Below are 26,661 nucleotides of genomic sequence, written 5' to 3' on the forward strand. Positions count from 1 at the left end.
GCACATAAAATAGTTGGTTACCCAACTTAACTCGTCCCACCACACATTATTTTTGTCACATAACTTCCTTTATTCAATGAAAAACAGTTAACAGAAAAATAAATAAATAATACAGATTTTCTCAACATGTCCACAAACAAAAAATGTATTTCAATATTATACATAGCAATCAAAACAATGATAATGATCATAAGCAGGTGTTGTCCTTATGACATGACATCAAAAAATAGAATAGGCCGCAAAATGGCAAACAAGCGGCTGCCAGACATTCCTAATGACACCTAGATAGAACAAATATTCACATAAACAAATTCTCAATACAATCACACTTCATGTTCCTCCCCTAAACTGAGTTAAGGTCACGAGAAACTTGACCCTGCCACCTGACAAATAAAGGCCATTACATCCTGAACATGGAAAGGAGATCTAATTATGTACAATAGAACATATGAAAAAATGAATGTAAGAGTATCAGTACCTTGATATTAGAAATCTTGCGAGGGGACTTAGGCCTGAATTCTCGGTCTGATCAACATTTGGTTGCCTCTTCCCATTGCTTGGCTTTGATGATGTTGCTTCATTGTTTGCACTCTCCATGTTTGGTGGAGCACTGGTTTTTGCAAAGATGCGTGCTGCCAGTTCTTGGAGCCCTTTCACAGAGGGTTCCTTTGTGCTGCAAAGGTTTTCCCTCTCATTTTAGTGAACAAAGAAAAAATGCAATATAAAAGTGATAACTTGAATAAGAGAGAATTGAGAACATGGATTAAGAATTCACAGACCTTCCAAGTTGTTGAAGCAACCTGCTGACAAAAACTTCACATGAACTGGGTAGTGCATGCTCCATTTCAATTAAAGAGTTGGTGACAGCACGCACCACCGCTCCTTCTGAATCGTTACCAGAGGCCTAAATATTGCCATATGAAACTCATGGATTTAGGGAGACAAAATCCAAAAACTCCCTCACCAAAATATTCACAATCGTGCATGCATTTTCATGCGTATCTCCCAAATACAGGTACTCACAATGCAGACAAATATGTAGAGAAATATTCTTAGACAGTGTAAAACAATGGCATGCAAAATGCATGTTGAATCTTAAAAGATGCTATTTTGACTAAAAATTCCAAGAGCTCATTAGTTTTCCACTAGCAGATTGGAATGTATTGAAACGGGAATATCACAACACACTAGATAAGCAACCCTATTCTATAGTAAACTTTTGGATCCATTCTTTTAGTCTGCAAGAGGCAACAGTTTCTATAGCCATCTTGTTATATTAATCTCTCTCTCCAATCATTGTTCAAGTGATATCTAATCCCCAGCTCAACCACCATAAGTAAAAGGGAAGAAAGGAACAGAAGTTTCCTGTCCTAAATTATGACAAATCTCATGATTGTTTACCAAAAGAGGAATAGCATGTATGGGAGGCTGAATCAAGTGTCCCGAGTCCCAACGGTGAAAAGAAAATCTCCTTAGTATTATCACATTCAGATCACCTTCTTCCATCAAAAAGGCTAAAAAATGATGTCAAGTCCTATAACCACCATATATCAACAATGATGGAAATATTCAAGGGCTTTGGCACTCAGAAGGCTCAAAATCGTTCGACCAAAATGCCAGACTCTCACCCACAAGAGTTCAACGCATAACTACACTAGATCCGAAATTCCTGAGTACTCCCTAGTATGCAGACAGGATCAAAGTACCAAAGATTTTGTTTATATGGCATCAAGAAGCATTATGAGAGGACTACGTCAACCTGTCTGAAACTCCCCATAAACCACGACGCAAGAACCTTGAAACAACAATTGTAATAGCTGTGATCCTTTTTTTTTTTCAACTCCTTCTCACAGAAAGTAATCCTAGTATTATCTTTCCAAACCTCCAGCAAGTCAAAGACAAATTCCACACCACTGAGCATCTAACTGGAGAATGAATACATCAGTGTAGGAATGGATAAGCCACAAGACATGCCTGTTCCCCATATATGGATGAGGAATGGTTTTAGAACTACTTGAAATACTTGTAATGAAGACAAATAATGGACCATACACACTTCTTCCCCTCAAGAAGAACAGAAACTACATACAACCCCAATCTAGGAAACAAACAAGCTACTTAGTTTGGCATTGGAATCACTAACTTTATTAACTATCATCAATCAAGCCATTTACTGGCTTCCTGTGTAGATAGGCAGGTGAGAGCAGCACAGGTTCCACCATGTGGCTTTTCCCTCCTCACAAGTTTGAGCCTTTCCTAAGTACGGTAATAGATAGCTGCTCACTGGGACTACTTAACAGCATCACAGCTTCAAGTTCCCAAACATTGAACTCCTGTCCAGGACATTTATGGAAACTCTGACAGATATTCTTACCATGCAATTTTGCCCGAGATATTATAATTTATTCAAGTTATTTGGAACCTATTCAGCCACTCCATATTCGTTGCCCCATTTGTGAGGTTCTGGCAATCATGGCATAGTTTCACGATGAGGTTGCGACATTTTGAGGATGTGCTCTCACTAGATATCATAAAGAGGATTTGAAATGTTCGCATTTCTAGGGGGCATTACCTCCCAAAATTTCAAGGGATTAGTGCTGGCAGTCCTTGATGTGAATGATCAATAGTCACTAAGAGTGAAGACACAACTTGACCTACCATTATGTAGCCTACCTCTCATATTGGACTTGAAAGCTTAATCTTGATGGTCGTTCTCTTGGCGACTCGACCTTCTAAGGTTGCAGAGTTGTGAAATAATTCTTAGGGATCATTAGGAGGCCATTCTCCAACTTATCAGCAAAATATTGAAGACATGTTGCCTCTTTTTCTGTAGAAAATCCCTTGTCAGTGCACCCCTGATGAGACTAATTTGGTGGCCTATCACAAGGGAGTGCACAAATAGAGAGTCTTTCACTTCCTTCCTAGATAAATTATTCAGTATTCTTCTCACAGCCTCTGTGCTCTTAAAATGCTTTATTCTGGTTTCTTTTGTTTCTGCCTTCAAAAGATATCTTTGTTTATCTGCACTTGAAGCAAGTCAATGTTATTGTGTCATTATATCAATTAATGTTTTTTCTAATGTTACCAAAAGAAGGCTAGCTACAAATTCTCAAGGTGGTACAACAAAATTCCCAGTACTATCCTACGCCATAGGTGCATATGAATGAGCATGCATGCAAGAGAATGGCAGTATTGGGGAAAAAACGAAAAGAAAAAAAAACAAAAGTAGCTCTGGTTATGAACCTCTTTCAGTGCAGGAATAAGCAATAAAGACAAGGATGGGGAAGACACAGCTGCTGCATAGCGGGCACCACTCTCATCATCACTTGATCGACCCAATCTCGACAATAAATTTGGTGCATCCAAATACTCATGAGAATCTCTGTGACAAAAGTGACATCAAGTTGAGAAAAAGAGAACACGTGAAAAATCAATTTATATCACATGCTCATAAAATATCACATGAAACAATAGTGTTACTTAAGTTATGCACTACAATATTGTACAATTCACCTAGAAGAATCCGAGCTGGTTGGCCTCTCTGCAACTTTGCTTTCCTGCCCATCTATATGAAGCTTTCCAAGTTGAAACCTTTCTCGAGTATTTCCTTTTCTCAAGCCAGCCTGCAGTGCTGCTTTTGCCTATAAAATTACAACCCCAATAGAAAGCCAATTTAAGGATCATATCCAATCATTGAAATGAATGATACTGTAAACATTAACAAAATATAGAAATCACAATAACAACCTCTGCTAGGTTGACAGCACTATCTTCTTGTGAAGCTCTTGATGCCTTCTCTTGAATTCCTAACCTGGACCTTGGTGTTCTGGAGGGCGGGTCTGCTTCATCAAGTGGCCCTCGAACGACAATGGTGCCACTGGGAGATAAATCACCACTAGATGAACGTCTGCTGCTGCTTGACTACAAATATCAAAAGCAGAGATGAATGGGCAATGTCAAAAAGAGAGATCAAATCTCAGGATATGTAACCAACAGACGCATGATCAAAACAAAAGTTAATCATACTGCAGTGCTTTGATCAGTGAAAAAGGATGATTTCTGTGTCACTCTAGGGGTTCGTGAAATGACAGTCCCAGAGCTGTTTGCAGATACTTTGCCCTGGTAAAGGAGTAATTCACCAATTTTAAGAAACAGATAACATTGCAAAATTGCGTGTTCTTGTCTTTGATAAGTACTAGGACATTGAGCATCACAAATGGGATCTTACATCTCCAAGTGAAATTTCCTCTCTCTCATCAGTTTGCTGATCTCTTCCTTTTATCTCAGTGGTGAAGTTTAAAGTTGAGTCTTGAGGCGTATTTCCCAATGTGGAGTATCGACTATCTAGTTCTGAGGATACCCTGGGAAGAACTTGAGTATATTGCGCATCTGAAAATTTTTCTTTGGTCGCATTGACTTGGGGTGGGCTCACAGCATTGCTGATAGTGCCACCACCAAGATTTCCACGCACACTGAAGTCCCAGCCAGCATTCCTACATATCCTTAAACAACTCAATAACAAATACACCATATATGACTTTATTGTTGATAATATATCATTGAAAAACTGAAGACAATATATAACATAACTATCCAATAAATATGTTAAAAAGAAAAAGTACAGCTAGTTTTCATTGATTTGCCTAATCTTCAGCAATATGATGAACATAGCATAGAACATTTAGACAAAACAGAAGAAATTTAATAATATCCATATCTGAGTTTATATGCACCTGGCTCTCACAGTCTCCTCATCTTTCAGACCTTTGGTTTCTCGAACTGGATTGGATACATCTTCAAAGGCAGTATGACCATTTCTCTGGGTATCCGGATTTCTAACCAGCACCTTTGGGCGTTCTCTATCAATTAAACAAATGTAAATATAAAGAGACATTTTGCTCAATCATATAAATAAACTTGACACTTCTTAAAGGAAGGACCAAATGAAAGTATGCAAAGAATAATATATATATATATATATATATATATATATATATATATATATATATAATTTAGGAAAAATGCTCTTTAAGGAAGGAATTCAAACATCTTGTACCTTATTCTTTCCAAAAGCCTTGGACTTCTACGGACATTTTTTATAAAACGATGCTTTAAAAGTTCCTTGGCACTGGGCCGCTGAAGTATAAGAGACAACCAGTCTCCATTAGAAATATATAAAGCAAAAAAAGTAAAGGTACTGTCTCAACTGGCCAATTGCACTTCATGTGCCTAATAGCATATTTCCGAGGAAAACTCCCATATAATTGTCACCCACATCAGGGACAATAGAAAGTACAAAAATGACAAGGATTGCTTAGTCATAATAAGTTATCAAGTGGAATTGCTAGCTTGGAAGTCCACATGCAACCAAAAAGTATAACTCCATGCTCACGACCTCAATCAATTAGTGCCAGTTTGGATCTACCCAAAATTGCAATATTTTTGGATTTGCAATTCAAAAATCTTGTGAAACAGATTTGAACCATTTGGACAACCTCAAGATTTTGTTAGATTTCTAGATTGAAATAAAAAATACTACAGTGTCAAGGCAAAAGTTACCATAAAAAAAATTCAAATCAAACTTGAATTTTTTTTTATGAAAGTGCAGCTCTCTCACTCCTGTGCAAACCTCAACCCATGACCCAACAACTCCGTGAAACCTCAGAAACCTCAAATCTAACCTCTTTCTCTCGATAAACAGAGCATTTTCATTTTCTCTCTCTAAAAAAACCAAAAAAGCTCAAGCCCCATCCATGGCAGCCCTAGGTGGCATCTTTGTAAAGTCAAGACCCTTTCTCTCTCTACAAAAGGCAAGCTTTTTCTCTCATACCACACCCATGGGAAGCCCCTTCTCTTCATGAATAAGGAGAAGCTCGGGTTGCAAAAAAACAGAGAAGCTCAAGCCCCATCCATGACAGCCCTAGGCGGCGTCTTTGTAAAGCCAAGGCCTTTCTCTCTACAAAAGGCGAGCCTTTTCTCTCACACCACAGCCATGGTAAACCCTTCTCTTCATGAATAAGGAGAAGCTCGGGTTGCAGGTCTGCTTATTGTACGGAAGCAAATTTTTTATTGCTGCGAGAGACACAAGAAAACCTTTTGGATTGGCAAGAGAATTTTGGAAGGGTAGAATGCGACTTTGCTTTTAGTATGTTAACTCCATCCAAACAGTCCAACATAATAATAAAAAAAAGATGGCAATGTTTCTTAATTAAGGATGAAAAAACTTAAGATATTTTCAATTTGAAGGTTCTATTATTTGACATCCAAACTGGCCCTTAGTCTTCCGTTTCAATTACCCTTTTTTTTTGTTATTAGTGTCAAAATATCATAAAAGAAGCCTAAAGAGCATCAGAGTTGTGAAACAACTACCTCAGACGGATTTTTTTTCAAGCATAAAGAGACGAATTCTTTCATAGGACGTGAGAAGTGATCATCTAGCTGCAAAGCACATCCATAAGATAACAACATAAATAAATGCCAAATATTTCAGAAGCTTGCACAAAATTAAATTGAAGGAAAAAAAAATTGTTTTGCATTGGCATAATATGATCTAGCAGCAAAGCAAACCTGCGGAGGGTTTTCTCTAGGTATGATGAAAAGAACCCTCATTGGATGGATATCCGCCAGTGGGGGTTCACCTTTTGCCATCTCAATAGCAGTGATTCCCAATGACCAAATGTCAGCCTGCATGAAGCAAAACAAGCTAGTATAATTTATAAATGTATAATGAACAATATAATAAGAAAAAGAATAGATGTCAATTCATTTCACCAGTGTACAACAATGTACCTTCTCGTTATACCCATCAGTATTCTGAATCACCTCTGGAGCCATCCAGAATGGTGTTCCTACGAAGGTCTGTCACAAGAGTAATAGTGAGAAGTCAACCAAACGATATAATCACGGTCCAAGCAGTAATAAACTAGCTAGAGAAGGAATTGATACATAAAGTCAAAAGGTTGTGACACAAAGATTAACTACTAACATAGTTTAACATCTTCAACATCCCAACTACCAAGTCACCCTCCATCATACTTGAGCCTTAAGAATTGAATATCTCGAACAATTGAAAAACAAAAGAATGGTCCAAAGTCTAAACAATGAGTCAAACAACAGTAGTGGCAGTAAATTGGGCTCTTCGCTGAAATTTCGTGGTGGTGAATGATGGATTAGGGAGAGAGAGTGGAGGAGAGAGATAAAAGTGAAATGTATACAATAAGACCACTTATTGTACGTATAACGAGATCACAATCACTATAGCCAATGGATATATTAAAGTGTATTCAGAAAAGACATCCACAACTACAAGTTTGATGCACAGATCATCGCATAATTATGGAAGGTTTCCATCAGGAAAGCTTGTTAAGCTGAATTGTGCTTTGATGGGGAGTGTTATAAATCAAAGAGCAACTGTCTTTGTTGCCAAAGGTTGGCCTTATGCTCCATCTAAGGGTCATGTGAAGCTGTCTAGTATTGTAAATTTGGGAAATGTAGGATTGCAACCAGTGGTAGGCAACCCAGTTATATCTATCGTCCAAGTAGTCAAGCCTAAAAGTCACAAATATGTCTGGATCCATGTAGATTCATAAGGTCACATGAATGTTTAGTAGTCAAGGGATTATTGAGAAAAAAACAGTCAAAGTGGATAAAATATAATAGAAGGCCATGTTTCTTTAAGTTAGAGACTGACTAACTTACAGCGAGAAATTTCTATTTTGTTCTTTGATAAGTGAGAAATTCTAAATCACCCAAGGATATTCTTCAAAACCAAAAGGCTTGGTTAACTAAAATAGTTCTGAATGGATAGGAACAATTTGAGAAATATAAAATGATGGCTACTTTTGATTCATAATAACATATAATGATGGTCTTAGTGTCTTATATTGTTTAAACACATAGAATCAGGCAGGACATGTGCCCAAGTGTTCCAGTTTGACTAGGGCAAGTTTCTACAGGACCCGATCAAGTCTGTAGAAATATACAAAGAAGGGGCAGAAAAGGTAAGACTTAAGCGATTCCTGAGTTAGTGGGTTACGACTTACCAGGGTCCCAAGCCAAGATAACTCAGGCAAGTCCCCAATCAGCTCGACAAGTGTTTAAATACTAGTCTTACGAGGGAGCAATCAGCTCGACAACTTTTAAACACTGGTCCTACAAGGTAGTTTTAGTAAAATGCTTTTGATCATAGAATAGTATTTTGGCTTCCAGTACATTTAAGTTTAGAAGGAGCGTTCTCAGAGACTCTGTCTATCTTCTAAACAAGTTAAAAAATATTATTAAAGTTAGGACAAATTAAAACTAGCAATTTTTTAAAATTTTCTAAGTTTTGAAATAATATAATTTAGAAGACAAAGCTTTCAAAGTGGGACCTAGACTTGGTGTTCCTATTTTATTTTCTATGTACTTCTGTGTAATCCGTCCAAGGTTGCAAAATGAAGGAGCTCCAAAAGGGAAAAAACAAGGTTCTGGGAGAAAATTTAGGGTATGAATGAAGGACAACTAAGGGTTTTGAATGGGAAGAATAAATCCTAGATGCAAGCCACAACTTGTGTTTAAGTGATATAATTTCCAATAAGAAAACAAATTGCAGAAGGGAACTACCTCAACGTTCCTTCTTCTTTCAAGCAACATTTACATGCCCTAGGAATGGCCTCAAGGCATAGGTGGTCAGGGTGGTGGGTGCCACATAGGGTTCAAGACCCCTTCCCAATGATTTAACCCCCCCCAAAATAAAAGAAATAAAAATAAAAATAAAAATTAAAACTTTTTCAAGTCTGCAGCAACTAGGCTCGGTCCAAGCTTCTACATACAAAGGAGATTTTACAAGGCCCAGCCCAGATTCACATCAGTGCAAATCTCCTCCATAAAAGAATTATCTATTTGAAACTTATGATGGCAGCACTGCCATATTGATTAGATAACAAGGTGTGTATTATATACTAAGAATGGGATGATAAATGTGAGGAACCCATTCTGCTTTGTAGCAACAACAGTAAGAAATTAAGACTAGGCTCAGCCCAGTTTCAACATAACAATATTATCAATATAAATCGTTATTAGGTGAGAAACAGAAGCCTCAATAGGTACTCGCTACAAGAAAAGAAAAAAAGAAGCCTCTTAAGGCACAAATAAAACAAAAAACAAATGAACGCAACACTAAAAATGAGACTGAAAGCAAACCAGAATTTCTACAAGATTTTTTCGAAGGCAACAATTTATTCAAGTTAAGAAGACAAATGTAAATACCCTCACAAATAAATAGTGGGACCAATGTCATTAAAGGAGATAGAACAATGACCTTTCTCCTCGATATGGTTCGTGTTAACTGTGCAGAAACGCCAAAGTCTGCAACCTATGGCACAAATGCTTTTAAGTAAATTTTGTATGAAAATGAAAAAGCTAAGGAAGAAGACTACGTCCTCTCCAGAAAATCTGTTTCAGATAAGTTATTTCATAAGTACCTTAACATCACCATTCGCTGTCAACAGTATATTAGCAGCTGAGGAAAGCAAGACAGAAAATTAAAAAACACACCCACAAATTTCTCAATAAACAAATTCGAATTCTATAAAGAAACGTTTAAAAGGGGAAGGTGTGATACATCATCAATTTATGCCATTAGAGTTATAACAGGCTCTATCTCCCCAAAATAAATTACAAAAGGTTCTGACCTTTGATATCTCTGTGAATCTTTCCCTCACTGTGGAGGTACTCAATTGCATGTAGCAAGTCACGTAGAATGCATGCGATAGACATTTCATCCAGAGGTGGTCCTGTTTGAATCTACAAATATGCAACAACTAAAAGTTAGCAGGATTAAGCAACAATGTACTTTAATAACCCCTGCAGTATGACCAATTTTGCTAGGGGACGTACAAATAAAAAACACCACCAAATTTGCTATGGGACATACAAATAAGAAACAAAAAAAAACTCTATAGCGATTGTATACTACATGACTATTTATTTTTAGTACAAAGAGGTCACAATCACTTTCAGCCATTAGATGTTAAATCCAATAGATGAAAGTATATCACAACATTCGAGAAATTCTATTTTGGACTTTGAGCCTAAACAATGACACATCCTCAACCACCCAATTTTAAATCTAACAGTCAATGATGATTGTAACCTCCTTGTATCAAAAGTAAACAGTCTCATTGTATACATGTTTTTGAGAAATAGTCTCATTGTATACATTACCAACTCTAAATGTGAAAACTCATGACTCAAAACATGATATGTAGTTCGATTTAAAGTAAATACAGGATGAAACTCAAGTTGGGAGCTATTCTAAGGAAATAAATAGAACTGCTTCAGGTCAATCACATCAAGGTATCCCTATCTCATAAAATGGTCAGTCTTAGTGCTGACAGTCCCACCTATGTCGGTCTTTGTTTTGGCAAATCTGTTTTCGAAAATGAAAGAAATTATATCTCATCAATCTCAAACTTCCGGTTCTCTTCAAGAATATTAATAAAATGAGCACTTAAGGAGCAGACATCTCTCCGTCACCAGTTTTCTCAAGCATCTCAGCTTTCTTTTTGCATCTCAACAATTAAGCAAGACCATGAAACCACAGTCATTACGCAAACCAAAAACCGAAAGTCTGGAAGGCCCAAAAGAAACCAACGAACTAGAAAACAATAGCACTATCAATATAAAACAATAGCGCTAGGGGGTCCAGGCCGCCCAGCGCCTAGGTGGGCGCTCAGAACCTGGGCAGCCCAGTCTAATCCAAAAAGGATGCCCAGTTAAAGATGCTTCTAAGGACTCAAAATCTTGTAAAAAACCCCCCAATAGACTTATAAAACATCAAAAATTAAATCTAATATCAATGGGTGATGTTTTGATCAATTTTTATCAACTTTGAAAAAAAAAAAAATTCCTCCTTTGAGCGGGGCGGCTGCTTAGGCGGGTTCCGTACCGCCTAGGCAGCCGCCCAGGCGCCAAGATTGGCCACCTAGGCCTGGGCGATGTGCCCTGGCCTTCTGGACCGCCTAGGCAGTCCACTTTTTGAATCACTGGTTGCAACCTTAAACAATTAAAGTAAGGCGCACCTCAAACTTTATCATGAGATGCAATTTAGGTGTCAAAAATTCTTATGATGGTGTGGGAATCTAATTTTATCTCCAATTATAGAATTTTAAACTCCATAAATGGTTCAAATCAAGCAGATCTATCAATGCATGAAAATCTTGAACATGAATGGTCCAGATAATGTGGTGCAAGATGTACTATTTTTAGGACTTGAAATCTCTTTTTTTCTCCATATTTATTTATACATCTCGATGTCGATCAATTAGAGATGTTTTTCCAACGTCAAAGTACCCTTTTTCGAAATATTTTAGTGGTCCACCTTAGTTCTGCATTTTAAGGTGTCAAGCTTATATAAATTTCTCCCTAAAATAATGTGAGACTTTTTTTTTTCTTTTTCAAAGTAAACATCAGACACCTCCAATACATATAAGCAGATGATGAATACGAATACTAACAAAAAGTATATCATATAATTATACATGAATAATTATCCACCAGTATAACCGTCAAAAATATTATCCATTTAAGTAGCAGTATACCAAATATTTCACATGCATCATTTTCTACTGGTTCTACAATAGAATATCCAGAGCAATCAAAATGGGTATTGAACAGTCGAGATATAGACCCAGCAGAAAGCATAAGTAACCTACTAAGTCTGCAACAGAGCCACCCGCCATGAATTCCATAAGTATCCATAATTTTGTTTGATGGAGGTAGGAGCCGTAATACTCAGTAATATAAGGACAACGGCACTGGGACAAAACTGAGATTTCCTGGTAAGAGACAGATATTATTACCAATCCAAAAACAACGATGGAATTAAAGGAAAACTCATTGGTTTATTCAAAGCACAAACAGATATGCAAGATTATACTGAATGATGGCATTACCTTATGAATATCCTCAATTTCATCCTCCCTGAAAACAATGAAAAATGTCTCAAATCACATCCATTAGTTGTGAAGTAGACATGCATTTTTCTAATAACAGGAAAAATACATAACAGAAAATCTATCCAAATTGATCATTTTTTTTATTGAACAAATGACAAAAAAAAGAAGTATAAAATGTAAAAACAAATTCGCCAAGGATATCTATGTTTTTTAATCACTTGCAGTCTTCAGTTTTTTTATATTAGGGTAAGCACTCCCATAGCACCCACAAATGAACAACTGAACCTATAAATGAACAAAGTAAAGCTCTTTCCACATTATATATCTTACAAGCCAATTTCTTCAGAGACAGGGCTCCACTCTAACTATGGTGATCCCAGGTGATTAGAAGGCATTTCCTGCTAAAACTTTAACCTTCTTACTTTCCTCGCTATACTACTGGATTTTAATGTAAGCAGCACATCTATATAGGCATGTCAAGGTCTATGGTTGAAAAATTTTAAAAATATCACACTTGAAATAACGTGTAGGGGCACCTTCCAGTTTTGGTATAAACAGGGTTTGGCATAATTAGGTCATGATTCCATACTCAGGGAGCCAAAAGAGCCATTATTTGTCAGTGTTTCCCCAATTATAAATTTATTTTAGGGTTTTGTTAGACTACACCACTTGTGGTGTATACCCTTAAAGTCCTCAACATGTTTGGACACTTAAATACCCTTGAATTGCAATACAAAATTTTTTGAGTAGGGGCATTTTTGGTCATTTAGAAGGGTAGAATGGATATTTCTATAAGAAAATAGTGGCATTTTAGTAGTAGCTAAAAAACAATTAATGCATCTTGTGAGTGATGCCACACACCATGTCGGTGATGTCATGGTCCACTATTGCTAATAAATGCTTTTGTTTCTATTCGGAATGTCTACTTTACCCTTGACTAATTACTTAAAATACCCCTAGACAAAAAGTTACTATACTATAGGATAAGGGTATGTAAATGTCCTATAGGATAAGAGTATCTAAGTGTCCAATAGTGTTGAGGACTTTAAGGGTACACACCACCAAGTGGTGTAGCCTAACAAAACCCTTTATTTTAAGAAACAAACAAATCTTGAATGACAAAAGCTACACATAAATGTCCAAAAGCATGCAGCATATGTAATCCCAAAGTAAATCACTATCGCAACCATATGTCTAACATAACCAGCACATAAATAACCTCTTCCTCTATTTTATTTGAAATACATACAGAAAAACCCCATGTAGCATTATCTCATATATGAGAAAATCAATTCCCAAGCAGCACTGAAAAGATCAGAAAAAGCTAAAACTTTAAATATCCATGTTGCCAGTGAGCCCCAAGTGTAAATGTATTGAAAGAGAAATCACCAAGAACAGCCGAAAGGCATGCATAAATTCTCAAAGAAAAAGAAATATTGGCAACATACCTCCTTTAGTAAATTCTCAAGGTCAGTTTAACATATACAAGAGATAAAGGAAGCAACCCCTACTAAAGTATTTGCAGCATATTTGATACTATGACAGTAACTTTTTTATGCGAAATGTATTACTAAACAGTTATTAGCAAATCTTGACTGTAAGGTAAAAGGGGTAAGGAGAGCTCAAAACAGAGATGCAAATTAGTTGTTCACTCACGCTTCTTCCAAATCAATAACTTTGATAGCGACATCTTTGTTCAACACTTTGTCAAAACTGCAAGGAAAATTAAGAATTAAATTAATAAAAGTTCATACAACAGAGAAAACAACTCACCATCAATAAAATTATTTCTTCAGGAAGAGTCATGAGATTTTTTTACGGGTTCTTTTTTTTTCTTTATGGGTTAGTATCTTTTAGTGACTAGTGGTGCAGGCAACTGTGTAAAATCCATTGGAGCAAAATGAAAGCTAACACATCAACCAAAACAATTCACCACAAATTAAATTTTTTTCTCCAAGAAGAAATATAAGATATGTGTGAATGATTTGTAATGCAATGTTACTGCAATGAACGAATATGTTTTAAATATTTCTCACAATAATGCGATCCACCCAAAGCAAGGTTTAGCTGCTCGGAACCTTAGACATGGCTCGAATTTTAGCCATAATGCAAGACAGAGACATATGTTTCAAAGTACTCAAACAAAATTTGTTTCAAACGATCTACACAATTTCCAAATAAATAAATATATATAAATAAAGCTAAATAAATGAAAAATCCTGACTGCCTACATTTCTCCAATAAGTTGTATTTAGATCTTCCAAGGTTGCTGCATAGCATATATAACTATAGTATATATAACTACATATCAAGGTTACCAAAACCATTGGGCAGCCCTTAGGTTCCTGGGGGAGCTCTAGAGTGCCCAGCACCAAGATGGCTTCCCAGAACCTCAGGCGTCTTAAAGGTGCCAGATATACACATATGTTATGCTGTCCAAACACACATATATGTAGATATATGCATCAAATATGTTTATTTATGCATTTATATGGATTGTAACTAACTTTTCTAAACAAATACATGCGCATGAATGTCCAAACGTGTTCAAGTCACTGAAAATTTTGATTCTTTGAATTATTGAAATAGTGAAAAATAAAAAGAAGTCCCTGTGTGTTAGTGAATTAGTGTACATATACCATACTTCACACTTCACAGTCCATATTTTTGTCATACTCATAACTCCAAATTTCCGATAAGAAGAAATGACCAATTTAGAATGATGCAATACAAAATAAAAGAAAGAGGAGATTCTCAATTCTTATTTTTTTTTTAAGAAACAAACTCATAGCATAGGTAGTCAGAGTGGTGGGTGCCACTAGATGATATCTAGAATTCCATTCCTACCATGGGTAGGGGACCCCTTCCCCACTGGTCCACCAAAAAAAACAAAACAGTTCCTTTTTTTCTTTTTTCTTTTCTTTTTTTAGCTCAGTTCAGCTGTAGGAATCAAACTTGAGATGTAGTGGAGGAGATTTTCAACTCTTTCTATGAATGATTCAAATTTCAAATAAGATGTGGTAAGTTTTCAGATGATTCTACAACCTTTTCAAAATTTTCTCGACCCTAAAAAAAGTCGATTTTGGGTGTTTCTAGGGCATAAAATGAGTATTCTTACTTTGGAGGATTAGAATTACCCCCTTGCCTTTCTCATGGGTCAAAATGAACCAAAATGCCCCCCATCAGAGTTCTTTCCACCATTTTTGCGGCAGCTCCTGGGCACTGGGCTCGTTCTGGGTGACCACCTAGCCCGCCTGGGCACAAAACGGCCTGCCCAAGCCAAAGCAAGGCACCTACGGCCTCTTGGGTATTGGTGGGCCGTTTCTTGGAACCTCATTTCATAAATTACATTAAATACCTGGATGCAATCATCGTTTATAGACAAGATAATATAAATTCACAAAATCATGAATCTAAGAGAAGTTGATGAACAACAGAGTATTACCCACACAATGAGTCACTACCAAGACCGTTAAAGGCAAGCTTGCGTACTACTGATGATATTCTATAAACATGACTTAAGATAATTGAAGCTATAAAAGCTAGAGGACGATGAGAACAGTAACAGTCTAGAGTTAAAACTAGTTTGCAGGCTGGTGTTCTAGTATGATTCAAGTAGATAATCATGAGTCCTTTAATTTATTTGACAAAGGTTTTCTGAGTTAAAGAACGAACATGAGCATGCACTTCTAGAGTTTTTGAGAACAGTTGTTTGGCCAGCAATCTTGGGTCGTAGCGAGATTAGAGAACATTGTCATTATAACTCAAGCCCCAACTGATAATGTAATGGAAGAATGGATGCAATCAGCATTGTCGCAGGACAATGCTTTTGCATTGTCCAGTCATTGATAGTATTATATAATTTGCCAAGGTACGCAAGAGACTCCTGAACTTTCCCAGGCTGAATAATGGAGAAGTCTGGTGTAAGGATTGAAGAAGAAAGGGGCAGGAAACCTTCTAGGAACATTTCATTGGTACATTACAGTCGTAGTGAAGAGGGCCTGATGTAGGGAGAAGCGGGAAGGGCACATGTAGAATGGGGTGAGATGGTGGGAGGCTCGAAGGGAATTAGTTAGCTGCTTTGATGGAGGACAACAGTAGGTGCAAAAGCCAGTAAGGAGAGATGGGATGGAAAAGATGAGAGCATAAATTTGATGTTACCAAATCCAAATAAGCAGTAGGATTGATGGTAACCTTGAGATTCCTCAAAGAACAGCTTGAAGGCTTCTAAAGTTTAGACCATAGAAATGGGGGCACTTATCTGTTGTTAATGAACTCCATAGCGCTTTAGGGAGGTGGAATGATGTTAATAAATTGAGAAAGATCCCTTCTAAGCAGACCGTAGTTACCAGGATCGGGAGCGAGGGAAGATCCCGAAGCCGAAGAGGGAATGTGGGATTGAGTGAGGCACAAAGATCCGTAGTTAGGGGATCGAGAACCATACATCATGTGGTAAAGGGATTAAGATCCCAACATGTAGGAAGCGCAATTTAAATTTGTCTAGGATCGAATGATGAAGCATACGGGATTGGGGTACTCTAGTGTATGTGATCCCGTATACTAGGAAGTGTCCTTTACTCTAATTAAGATCCCAACATGTAGGAAGCGCAATTTAAATTTGTCCAGGATCGAGTGATGAAGTATATGTAATAGTGGTGAACTTAAAATTGAGGCTCCGAAATATCACTTGAATAAAGTACTCTAGTTCAGGAACGACTTCCAATACAAGGATTCAAATCTCAGTGTCCTTGACCTTGTTTCCTCCTTTTGGTCCTTTCACTTCAACGTCATTAGTTGATAGGGTCAATGAGAGGGTAAAGGTCTCTTCTCTCTCTCCCCTTTATATTGTTAATGCTAAAAATTAATTTTTCTTTTCTTTTTACTTGTGCTTTCTCTCAAAAAGTGGTAGCGATGCCAACATTGCTTCACATTCACAATGCTTGCGACCTCTCTCTCTCTCTCTCTCTCTCTCTCTCTCTCTCTCCCCCACACGCACCAAAGAAAAAAAGGGAGGTGGTCAGGACCCAGTGAATTAGCCTCAAGGGAGTTAAGCCTATCAATCTCAACCTCTTTCCTCACTTATAATACCACAATTCATCTATCCTCATCATCTTCTTCCGTCTTTTTACCTCTTTCCCTGCCCTCTCTTGTCGCCTTTCTTCGAAACTAGTCACGAGTCATGACTCACAAGGTGTATAAATAGCAAAAATAAAATATATCAGGAATCCATGCCATTACATAAATAGGTCCCAAAAGAGTAAAGAACCTCCCTCAATAGGGAATCTATATTATATTGTCTATAGCTCATAGTTTAGACAAAAAAAATTCCCAGTCTCAACAACTAAAACATGCTAGTGATCCATGCTTCCATTGTAAATGGTCTCCAAGTATGGCAAAGAACCTCACTCCTAATGTAGAAGAAGCTCGATTCCAAGTTCGTGGAGGATCGATTCTAATTAAACATGGACCCAAGATTTGGATAAGATAGATCTGCATCCCATTAACCAGGGATCTAGACCCCAATTTTGCGGATCAAGATCCCTAAATGCAAAAGATGCCTAGAATCGAGATCCCTTGTCCTGGAACGGAGGATCGAGCTTCTAGAGCTGGAGTGACCACCTCCTTGGGAGATGCTCGTAACTACAGTCAGACCCCAAGCTCTCTTCTCTGAAGACCCTCATCACTGTAAATTGTAGGAGAGCCTAAATCTCACCCCCGGAAGTCCATACCACAATCTTATCCCCCCCCCTCCCTCCAGCAGAGAACCCTCCCTTACAAGAGAAATGTCATTCGTGGCTCAGATACAAATGCTACAATATTGAAGGATACTCTAACCAGGATAACTGCCACCATCCATCCCCACAAGATGCCCCTCATCCTCATCACTGGACTCAGCTACAACCAGCACACCACCATTACCCAAACTTTATGTATCAGATTTCCACATAAGGCCGAACAGAGAACCCAGAGATGAAAACCTTGTAACACCAAGGACAGCCCCCCAATCAGGCTCCAGTCACATAACCCTCCCTACCTATAGCTGCACATCGACCCTTCTCAACCCAGAACATGATACTGGGTCCTACTAACCTTTCTCCAAATTTGGGAATTCCCCTACCCTTACAAACGCACATTCCCCCTCTCAAACCCCAACTATCCTGACTGTAGGATCTCACCAGTCTAGTGGGAGAATAAATAACCCTTCTGAGGGATTCTCCAGCTGGTTTCTTTACTCCCCTGAGAAATGACCTTGGAAGAATAAAATAGCAAGGTAAATACCGGCGGATGTCACCTTAATGAATCTGCATATTTATTGAGGGCAGTGGAATCTTAGTCTCATTCCCAACTCAACGAAAAGCCAGGAAGCTCTAGATCTCATATCCAAGATTCAAAAGGGCAAAATTCAAGTTCTTTCCACAGACACCTTCATTTGGAGGCATAAGAAAGAGAAAAATGTGGATCACCGTGAAGGAAATACCATTGCATCCATGGAATCTCTACATTTTCAGACACATTGGTAACCTTTGTGGAGGTTTCAAGGTTAATTGGGCACTCTTCGTTCATTTCCACTCAGAGCTGTGCAGATTCTCCTCCTGATCCACAACTGATCCCTAATCCAATTCCTGGAAGTCCCACAGTTTTCGTTATTAGACCACATTAGCCACAAGCACTTAAAGGTTGGTGTTGTCCCCACGATCAAATGCTGCCTGACCACCATTGGAGGGAGCACAAAAACCATTGGGGATGATAGCATGATGCACGACACTGGTCACCTTGGAGGGAGCATGAAAGCCAGGAGTACGATAGTAGGGTGCAGAATAGTGGATGGCAAACTATGATCAGGAGATGAAACCAACGTGAAATTTTAGACTCCGAAATTTTGATAGGAGGAAGTATTTTGGACAAGATTTTACGTGTGAAAGAGGTGGACCCTGGTCAGGCAACACAATCAAAAAACAATCGCCACATCGACCCAAATTTGAAAGTCACAACTACCATTAAATTCAAATCAAATTAGAAAGCCACAATTATCCATTAAATGGTGCTCCCAATGATTAGATCCCCAGGGGAAGGCACCCCATAATTATGGAGCTTTCATAGGGTAATGGCAAGAGGAATTGAATTATGACAACTAAACTTGGTGCTGTTCAAGGAGCAATAGTTTAAGCCATTGTTGATTTCTTTAAGAGGGTACACCATAAGAAAGCACCTTGAATTAGCAATGGTTTCCTATTCACTCCCTTACCAAGTAATTATGATTTAAGGTTGGAGAGTTCATCAACAAAAGAAGAGCTTGCATTGCAAATTATTGTGACTAACGATATTAAACCTTGTTGTGATGCCTTTTTGGCCGCTCCTTTTAAGCACACACCAGCAGAAGTTGGAGAATATCCTTTTCAATTTTTTTATTGGTGGACAGTCTTGTGTCCCACTCAAGAGCATTGGCATCAGTAATGCCACCTTCAGTTCATGAATATCCAAATTCAAAGGCTGCTATTCAAGTTTGCGATATTAATAAAGGAGTACCAGGTTTTTAGCCTAGGAAATGTATCAATGGCTATGTTGGTGGATCACTTATTTTATTTTATTTTGATAACGTTAACTGTTTCATTGAATAAAGAAAGAAGTAAATACAAGTGTTGGGTCTAGCGTCCCTTACAAAACTTGGGATCTACCAGAACCCTAACAGGTAAGGTAATCCCTTTACAAAAAAGCCAAAAAAGAGTCCAATACTGTGACAACAATATGTTGGTGTATCACTTATTATCAAAGTTTACAGGTTCTAAGAAGGATTTATGGATTGAACTTGAAAAGACTAATGATCATGTGAGCATGAACTTTTTGAAGGACATCACAAAACAAGGGTGGGAACTACACTTAGCATCACTATACCAAGCTTCTTTATTATGATCAAATGCATCAAAAAAGTCACAATAGAAACAAAAGAACAAAGGGATGGGATACATCAAAACCTTGTTTTTTTTCCTGTTGCATCAGAATAATAAGGCAAATTGTCAATGGTGCTTCCCATTATAGATTTCATTTACATTTATTTTGCAAGTGAGCTAGTTGTTGTATAGAGAAGCTTTAGAGAATCAGGTCTTAGCTTTTATTTTTGTCTAAAAACGATGTTTCGGAAAGGAATTATCCAACATAACCAACAAGTGATCGATGGTAGACTTAAATTTATGGGCTCAAAGCTGAGGGAAAACTTGAGGAGGTGGCTAGAACAAGAGGAGGCATTTGACAGTCTCCCGTTTACAAATTTGGGTCAGGTGATGTGTACATACTTCACAATTTAAATATTTGAAATACAATATAAAAAAGTGAAGAGTAACAATTTTCCACTTTATAGAGAAGGTTCTCCCAAGAAGGAAGCTTAACCTTTATCAAGGTTTCATAGGCAAATATGTAGCTTCTTTTCTGAATAGTAAAAAGAAAGGCATTAAAAGTAACTTCCGAGACATGCAAGAGGTGAGGACCTCCAAATTCAAATTATGATTGTCAAAAAAAGTGAGCAAAGTAATGTTATCTAAAATGATAGATGTTTTTGGCATGTCACCGAAAAAGACGACGTTAATGTGTACAATTCTGAGATGACAAATGGAGATACATTTAAGTTTGTTTCGAACGATGGAGAGCAATGATTTCAAAAAAAGACGTAGTGTTTTGATTCCCCCAGAGTTGAAGAGCACCAAAAAAGAGAGATCAGCATGATGTTGATTTGGAAGGAAGAAGGGTTCATGGGAAAGCAAGAGGCAATACTTTCCCATGAGGCAATACTAGAGGTCAATTACAGGGATAGAGTGTCAAACCAAGGGGTCAATAGATAAACAGATAGGGCTATGTAGGAATGAAAGCCTTATGAAGTTTTGTCAAATAGGCAAATTTATAACATAATATGTGGTATAAAGTATGTCATTTCCATGAGATCAACGTACATAGAAATGAAAGTCTGACTACATCATTCTGTTGTCAGTCAACCAGCAAAGAATTATCACCTTTGGCATAGGTTCATAACTTTCAAGTTCTTATCCTCTTATTCAAGGTATAGGATGGAACAGATCATTTGATTGCACTACCTATTAAAAGATCAAGGGAGTGTTTTGATATTAATTTTTTATGGATGTATTTTCAATCTTTTCGCATTGGATCCTTGTTTTGGTGGACACACACACACACACAGACACAGATTTCAATCTTTTGCAGTGGATCGTTGTTTTGGTGGACAAACACGTGCACACACACGCGTGTATTCACCCAGAAACATAGTAGTTACAAAGAGAGGTTATAAAATAACATCATATCATAGGGGGTAAAGTTCAAATGAGGTCAAGATTATGAGGGTCATAACAGACAATAGCATATAGTGGTGATTCAAAAGCTGGTGAACTTGATTTACAGTTGTTTCCCTAAGTACGATCTATCCCCTCTACCCTTAAATGCATTAAAGAAGAATTCTTATCGTAGTACAGAAGGTATCCTATGAAAGCCAAGTTCGGAGAAGTCTCACTTATAATGACAAGGGAGATACGGCGTTAAGTTTCACATAGACCATCCTGGTTCAGTTAATTCAACATGGGAGGGAGCCCAAGCACTCTTTTAGTATTTTGATTATTGTAACTCTTAAGGGACTTGTCAACACCATGCAATGCAGTACACAACTCACTCAATAGAGTCTATTAACCTAAAAAAGGTTTTCCCTTCCCATTGGACAGCATCCTGGATAGGCAACCTTGTTAGGTTATAAAAAAAACTCTCTTTCCTTTTGCTAACACTTTGTGGTGCACCACTTAAAGATGACGACGACATGATATATCTTTTTAGTGAACCGCAGAAGTTTTAGATTTCATATATCGTTTTGGTGAACACCAGGAGTTTTAGATTCACCAACGTGTTGTGAAGAATTTAGTCGCAAAAGCATAAGACCATGTTGGGGGCTCTAGATTCTCCAAATCAAAATACCATCATGAAGAGAAGTCTTTCTTGTTTCCGTAATGGATTCCTATTGATAATGGTGTTTCAATTGTGTAAGTTGGTTAAGCCAGTAAGGCAGAAAGTCCAGAAGATTGGTGGCCTACTAGAACAGACTCCGATACACAAAATTGTGCATATGTGGACAAGAAACCAGTAAGGCATGCTTTCTTTTTTCTTTTCATTTTTTGACATTCTCAAAAAGGCATACTTTCATACTTTGGACATAATAAGCACGGGTCATATTCTTGTTAAAATATCAGATCTCTAATGCAATGGGAGATGGATACAAAGTACGTCCTTAATCTCTTTGAAATATGTTAAAGTTTTCATTTTCCAAGCATTAGCTCTAGTCCGACATAACTCTTTGAGAACATAAAAGGCATAAAGAAGGAAAAGAAAAATAAAAATAAAGAAATCAATGGACACTCTGTATATCTCACCAAGCCAAAGCCTTCTAGATCAAATAAAAACTTTCAATAGAAGCAAGAAACTAACATTAGGCACCAAATGCCAATGCAACTAAACGCCATCGTAACACATTCATACATTTCCAAACAATACAAATCCACAGGCAACAGAAAATGAAGACATGAGCGAAACCAATTTAATGATAGTGGGACGCTCCATATTTCAGCTCAAATATCAGTTAAAGCATTTCTTAAAACAAAGCAGACGAAAAGAGATGCAGAATAGGAAAGAAAACCAAGAACAACCGCAATAAACCACAATATAGGAATGAAAGCCATGCGCCTATGATAGGAATACATAGAAACAACCACAGAGAAGAGAAATGCATACCCTTTGTAAACATCTCCAAATGATCCTCTTCCAATCTGCTCTAGAGAAGAAAATCGTAACTCAATATCATTGATTGATGAATCAGACATGTCGCCCCCAAGTTTTCGCTGCACTTTCAAATTTCAATTAACAGCAAATCCTTCAGTCACATGAATACCAACAACAAGACTGCATAAAACTCTCCCATTCCTATAGCAAATTGTGAATTCCCCTCACTCATTCGTTATTTTGAAGAACATAGGATATATAATCATCTCAAATCATGGAAGCATCATCAATGTTCACTTGACTATGCCCCGATTTTTTCCCCCAAGGTCAAACTCTCAGCTCATAATCCCTCATACCAAAACCAACTTCACATTGCAGAGAAAAACTGAATAACAATCACTAGTAGATAGAAACATAGAGTACCTTACTCGAAAGCCAACGTCACCATTCTATTCCATCTTCTGTGGAACGAGCAATGGAGAACTGTGAAACTTAGTTTCTTACGGAATTAATAAACCACCTACATCGAATTAAATTAAACAAAGTTAAACAAGTCAGTAAATACAGGTTTTCGTCTACTCGAAGAAAATCGCATACTTTAAATCGAAGAACCATATTTAACCAAAATACAGGTTAGGTGCAACAAATACAAAGAGACCTCTCGATATCGGCTACCTAACCATTAGAAACAAGCATAATCACAAAGTAAATATCAAAATACTCAATGAAGAGCAGAGAGAGAAAGAAGGAAAACAAACACTACCCCTAGAAAAGTAAAAGGAAAGGACAACCCAAGTATTTGGTGCCAAGTCTCTGTAATCGCCATTGAAATTGCATTGTGAGGGCGAAATGGTACATGCAACATGTAGAGAGAGAAAGAGAGAGAGGAAGTGGGTCATACCAGGTAGAGAGAGAAAGTGATGTGCTGGTTAGTGTTTGTTGATGGGTCTTCTTCTCTCTGTTGTTGTTGGTATGGAAGAGAGATCGAATCCCTCCCTGCCCAACAACGCTACACCTGCTTCAGTATAAAAGCATGTAACAGAGAAGGGGCCTCGTGCTAACGTTTTTCCTTTGCGTTTTATATTTCAGCAGCAATCACTTCGTAACAATCCAAATCTCTCCCTCTCTAATATCTGTCTAGCAATCCGAACGCTCCCTCGCTCGAATCCTGGCTAAATATTTTTTAAATAAAATAATATTTAGTGGGGAGAGGTTTCTATATACTTCCCTGCAACACATAACATCCATGCTTCTCCTACTATCCAGCCGTCCAATTTTGATCAAGAGAGTCATTCATCGTTTGATCTTAGATCCGACGTCTTAAAGTATTTTATTTTTAATTTTTTTATATAAATTGTATGAATATGAAATTTGGTATGGTCAGCTTCTCATTGAAATGCACCTATAAAAAATATTAAAAATAATTTTTCGATAAAATATAATAACTAAAATACCCCTTGAAACTTTCTGAGGTATTTTGATGATTTTATTTTATTGAAAATATTTGTTTTATATTATTCACTAGTGTGAGTTTAATAGAGGATTGGACATCCAAAATTTGGTGTCAAAATAGTTTATAGGAAAAAAATTGAAAATAAAATAGTGTATAGACGTGACATTGTGATTGGAGCAATCTTAGCCCTCTATTCAGAATGGACAGTTGGATAAAGAGAGGTATATAAGTTTTATGCTGTAAGGAAACATAAAAAGCTTGCCCATATTTAAATTGAAAAATAAAAAAATTAAAATTAAAATTTATATGCAGGAATACCCCAATCACACCTAAACCATCTCTCTCCTACAACTTATCCACCTCTTCTCACTCTCTCTCCTCTCTCAACTCCACATTGGTGTTTCATGTTACAAACACTTGGTGAATGAGAGGAACCAAAAAAAATTATTTGGAAATTTATATATATATAAAAAAAAAAAGGTTATGCGTACTAAATGCGTTATTTCAAGACAATATTGGCTATATGGTGATGATAATTAGTGTATATAAGGTTCTTTGAGCAAATTTGTCTTCAACATATCTGAAAGTAGATCGAGCATTTATGTTGCCTGTTTGATGTATAGGAAAAGCAAGATCTTTGATCTCGAGAGTTGCCCTAATTTAAAAGGAGAAAGTAAGTTAAAAAAAGGAAGAAGATTGTATATTACTTAAGGTTGTAATTGTTCATTGTAAGCATCTTGAATAATCATGTCTTTATTGTATTAACGCTCATGTAAAATTCTTGTACAATCACAGGCATTTTAAATAATTACACTCCACTCCTTTAACAGTTATTTATTGTTCATGACTTACAATTGTCATATCATCACATACTTAATCATCACGCACTGTGCACATCATTGCACGTACATGCTTCTAACATGGTCATGCAATATGATGCTCAATTCATGACATCATGATGTGATACCTATTTACAACACTCAAATTGTCACCAAAGAGTGACCCGCACAACATCGCAAGGCCCAACCAATCGACAAGCTAAAAGTGCCTCTATAACGAGTGTGTGAAGTGCAAAGTACACCTCACGTGCCTTTGCACTATCGCACAAGCATGTGCACCTGCAAATAACACGCTTTGTGTATTCCACATTAGCCTTCTTTTCCTTGGTTCTTCTAACACAAATAGAGGAGGTATTCTGATATTGAATCATAACCCCAATTTGGGATTGAAAACCTATGCAACGTCTATCTTAAGATGGACGTCAAAAAAAGGGCACCCATACAAATGATGCAAAAAAATTATTTAAAAAATAATTTTTAAAATTAAATTTTAATTTTATTATTTATATTCAAGGACCAAAGCTTAGATCAAGAATCTCTAAAACATTTAGATCTTACATCTATCTTTAATATTGATTTTAGAGGGGGACCACTTCTGTCATAGAAACCATATCCTTTCAAACTAATATGATAATTTGGGCAGCCATATGTTATTTTCATGTCATGAAAGTAGCTTCTAATTTCAACCTTCATTTAGTTTATGTACTAAAGAGTATTTCAAGTTCCATAGTAGCTAGCTTATGTGCTAACGCTCAGGGTTGAATAATAGAAGAGGAACCATGCCCATAGGTGCCAATCACACCTGTGGACTACGGAAGCCCGCACTAACAAGCCTGACTTTTGAGCAATTTCAAAAAGGTGTCTCCCTAGCCTCAAAAAGCATGAAAGTGTGGCATTTGATGTTCTAAGAGTGCCCACCAAGTTTCGTTTCAATCCGATCAAGATAAAGTCGATCACGACAAAAGTTATATTTCGCAGTGCTGCTCTCTACCTTATAGCTAGAGCTATAATGCCAAGGTCTCTTACTAATGGTTGGTTGGGCCTCAATCTCGTCCGGTTCGGGACCGTGAGCAAGGACCCGTATGTGGGGTCCGGCCCAAGATCGCTCTCTCAGAAACCACAATGTGTGTGGTGCACGTACAGGTATGTACCAACTAGTGAGAGAGAATTATAGGGTGTGAGGTGGGACCTATCACACAGTGGATTCATGACACGCTCGGGCATGCGAAGACGTCCTCTTAGATCATGACGAAAAACCCGCCAAGCATGAGGTTGGTTCGGCTCTAGCTCCCTTGCTGCACTCTGCACCTTATGAACACACATGCGTAAGATGACCAAACAAGTGGGTCGGAAGTCCCTACCTTGTCGTTAGATGGGTAATTTATTAAGAGTGTAATGGGGGAATGAAAGAGAAAGTGCAAAGGAGGAGATAAAGACAAAAGCGATTTGTGCCCACGGCTAAGCCATGGACTTGGGCATGAGATGGTGAAATGAGTTGGCATGGTGTAAAACGAACATGAATGTGAAATTTATGGAAGCATGAGGATATGAGGTTTCATGAAGGTGGGGTCTAAGACAAAGTTGATGGTAGGAGATCTCATGAGAGTCGAGTATAAGACAAAATGGTAAGATGGGATGGAGAGATAGTGTGGAATGAGCTAATGGGTGC

General features: G+C 37.5%; 1 protein-coding gene across 7 annotated transcripts; it reads right to left on the reverse strand.

Moving 5' to 3' along the window:
* Positions 1–49: 49 nt before the first annotated feature.
* On the reverse strand, positions 50–23,705 carry LOC18445034 (uncharacterized). 7 transcript variants are annotated; one of them, XM_006855182.4, is made up of 22 exons: positions 23,602–23,705; positions 23,124–23,220; positions 22,713–22,819; positions 13,593–13,649; positions 11,934–11,961; positions 11,694–11,816; positions 9,672–9,783; positions 9,462–9,499; positions 9,299–9,352; positions 6,790–6,858; positions 6,568–6,684; positions 6,370–6,438; positions 5,057–5,136; positions 4,734–4,859; positions 4,229–4,493; positions 4,027–4,119; positions 3,748–3,921; positions 3,514–3,641; positions 3,244–3,382; positions 780–904; positions 479–673; positions 50–383 (listed from the first exon to the last, which is right to left on the reverse strand). In XM_006855182.4, the coding sequence occupies exons 3-22, from the start codon at positions 22,799–22,801 to the stop codon at positions 344–346; spliced, it is 2,121 nt and encodes a 706-aa protein (XP_006855244.1). In that variant the 5' UTR covers positions 22,802–22,819; positions 23,124–23,220; positions 23,602–23,705; the 3' UTR covers positions 50–343. The 7 variants fall into 7 exon arrangements, with proteins under 7 accessions (XP_006855244.1, XP_011627345.1, XP_020529678.1 ...); XM_011629043.3 differs by having other exon boundaries at positions 50–407; XM_020674019.2 differs by having other exon boundaries at positions 22,713–22,824.
* Positions 23,706–26,661: the final 2,956 nt, after the last annotated feature.

The sequence above is a fragment of the Amborella trichopoda genome, chromosome 2 (genome assembly GCF_054954075.1).
Source record: "Amborella trichopoda isolate Santa Cruz 75 chromosome 2, AtrichopodaSantaCruz75HAP2 v2.0, whole genome shotgun sequence".
Lineage (NCBI taxonomy): Eukaryota > Viridiplantae > Streptophyta > Magnoliopsida > Amborellales > Amborellaceae > Amborella > Amborella trichopoda.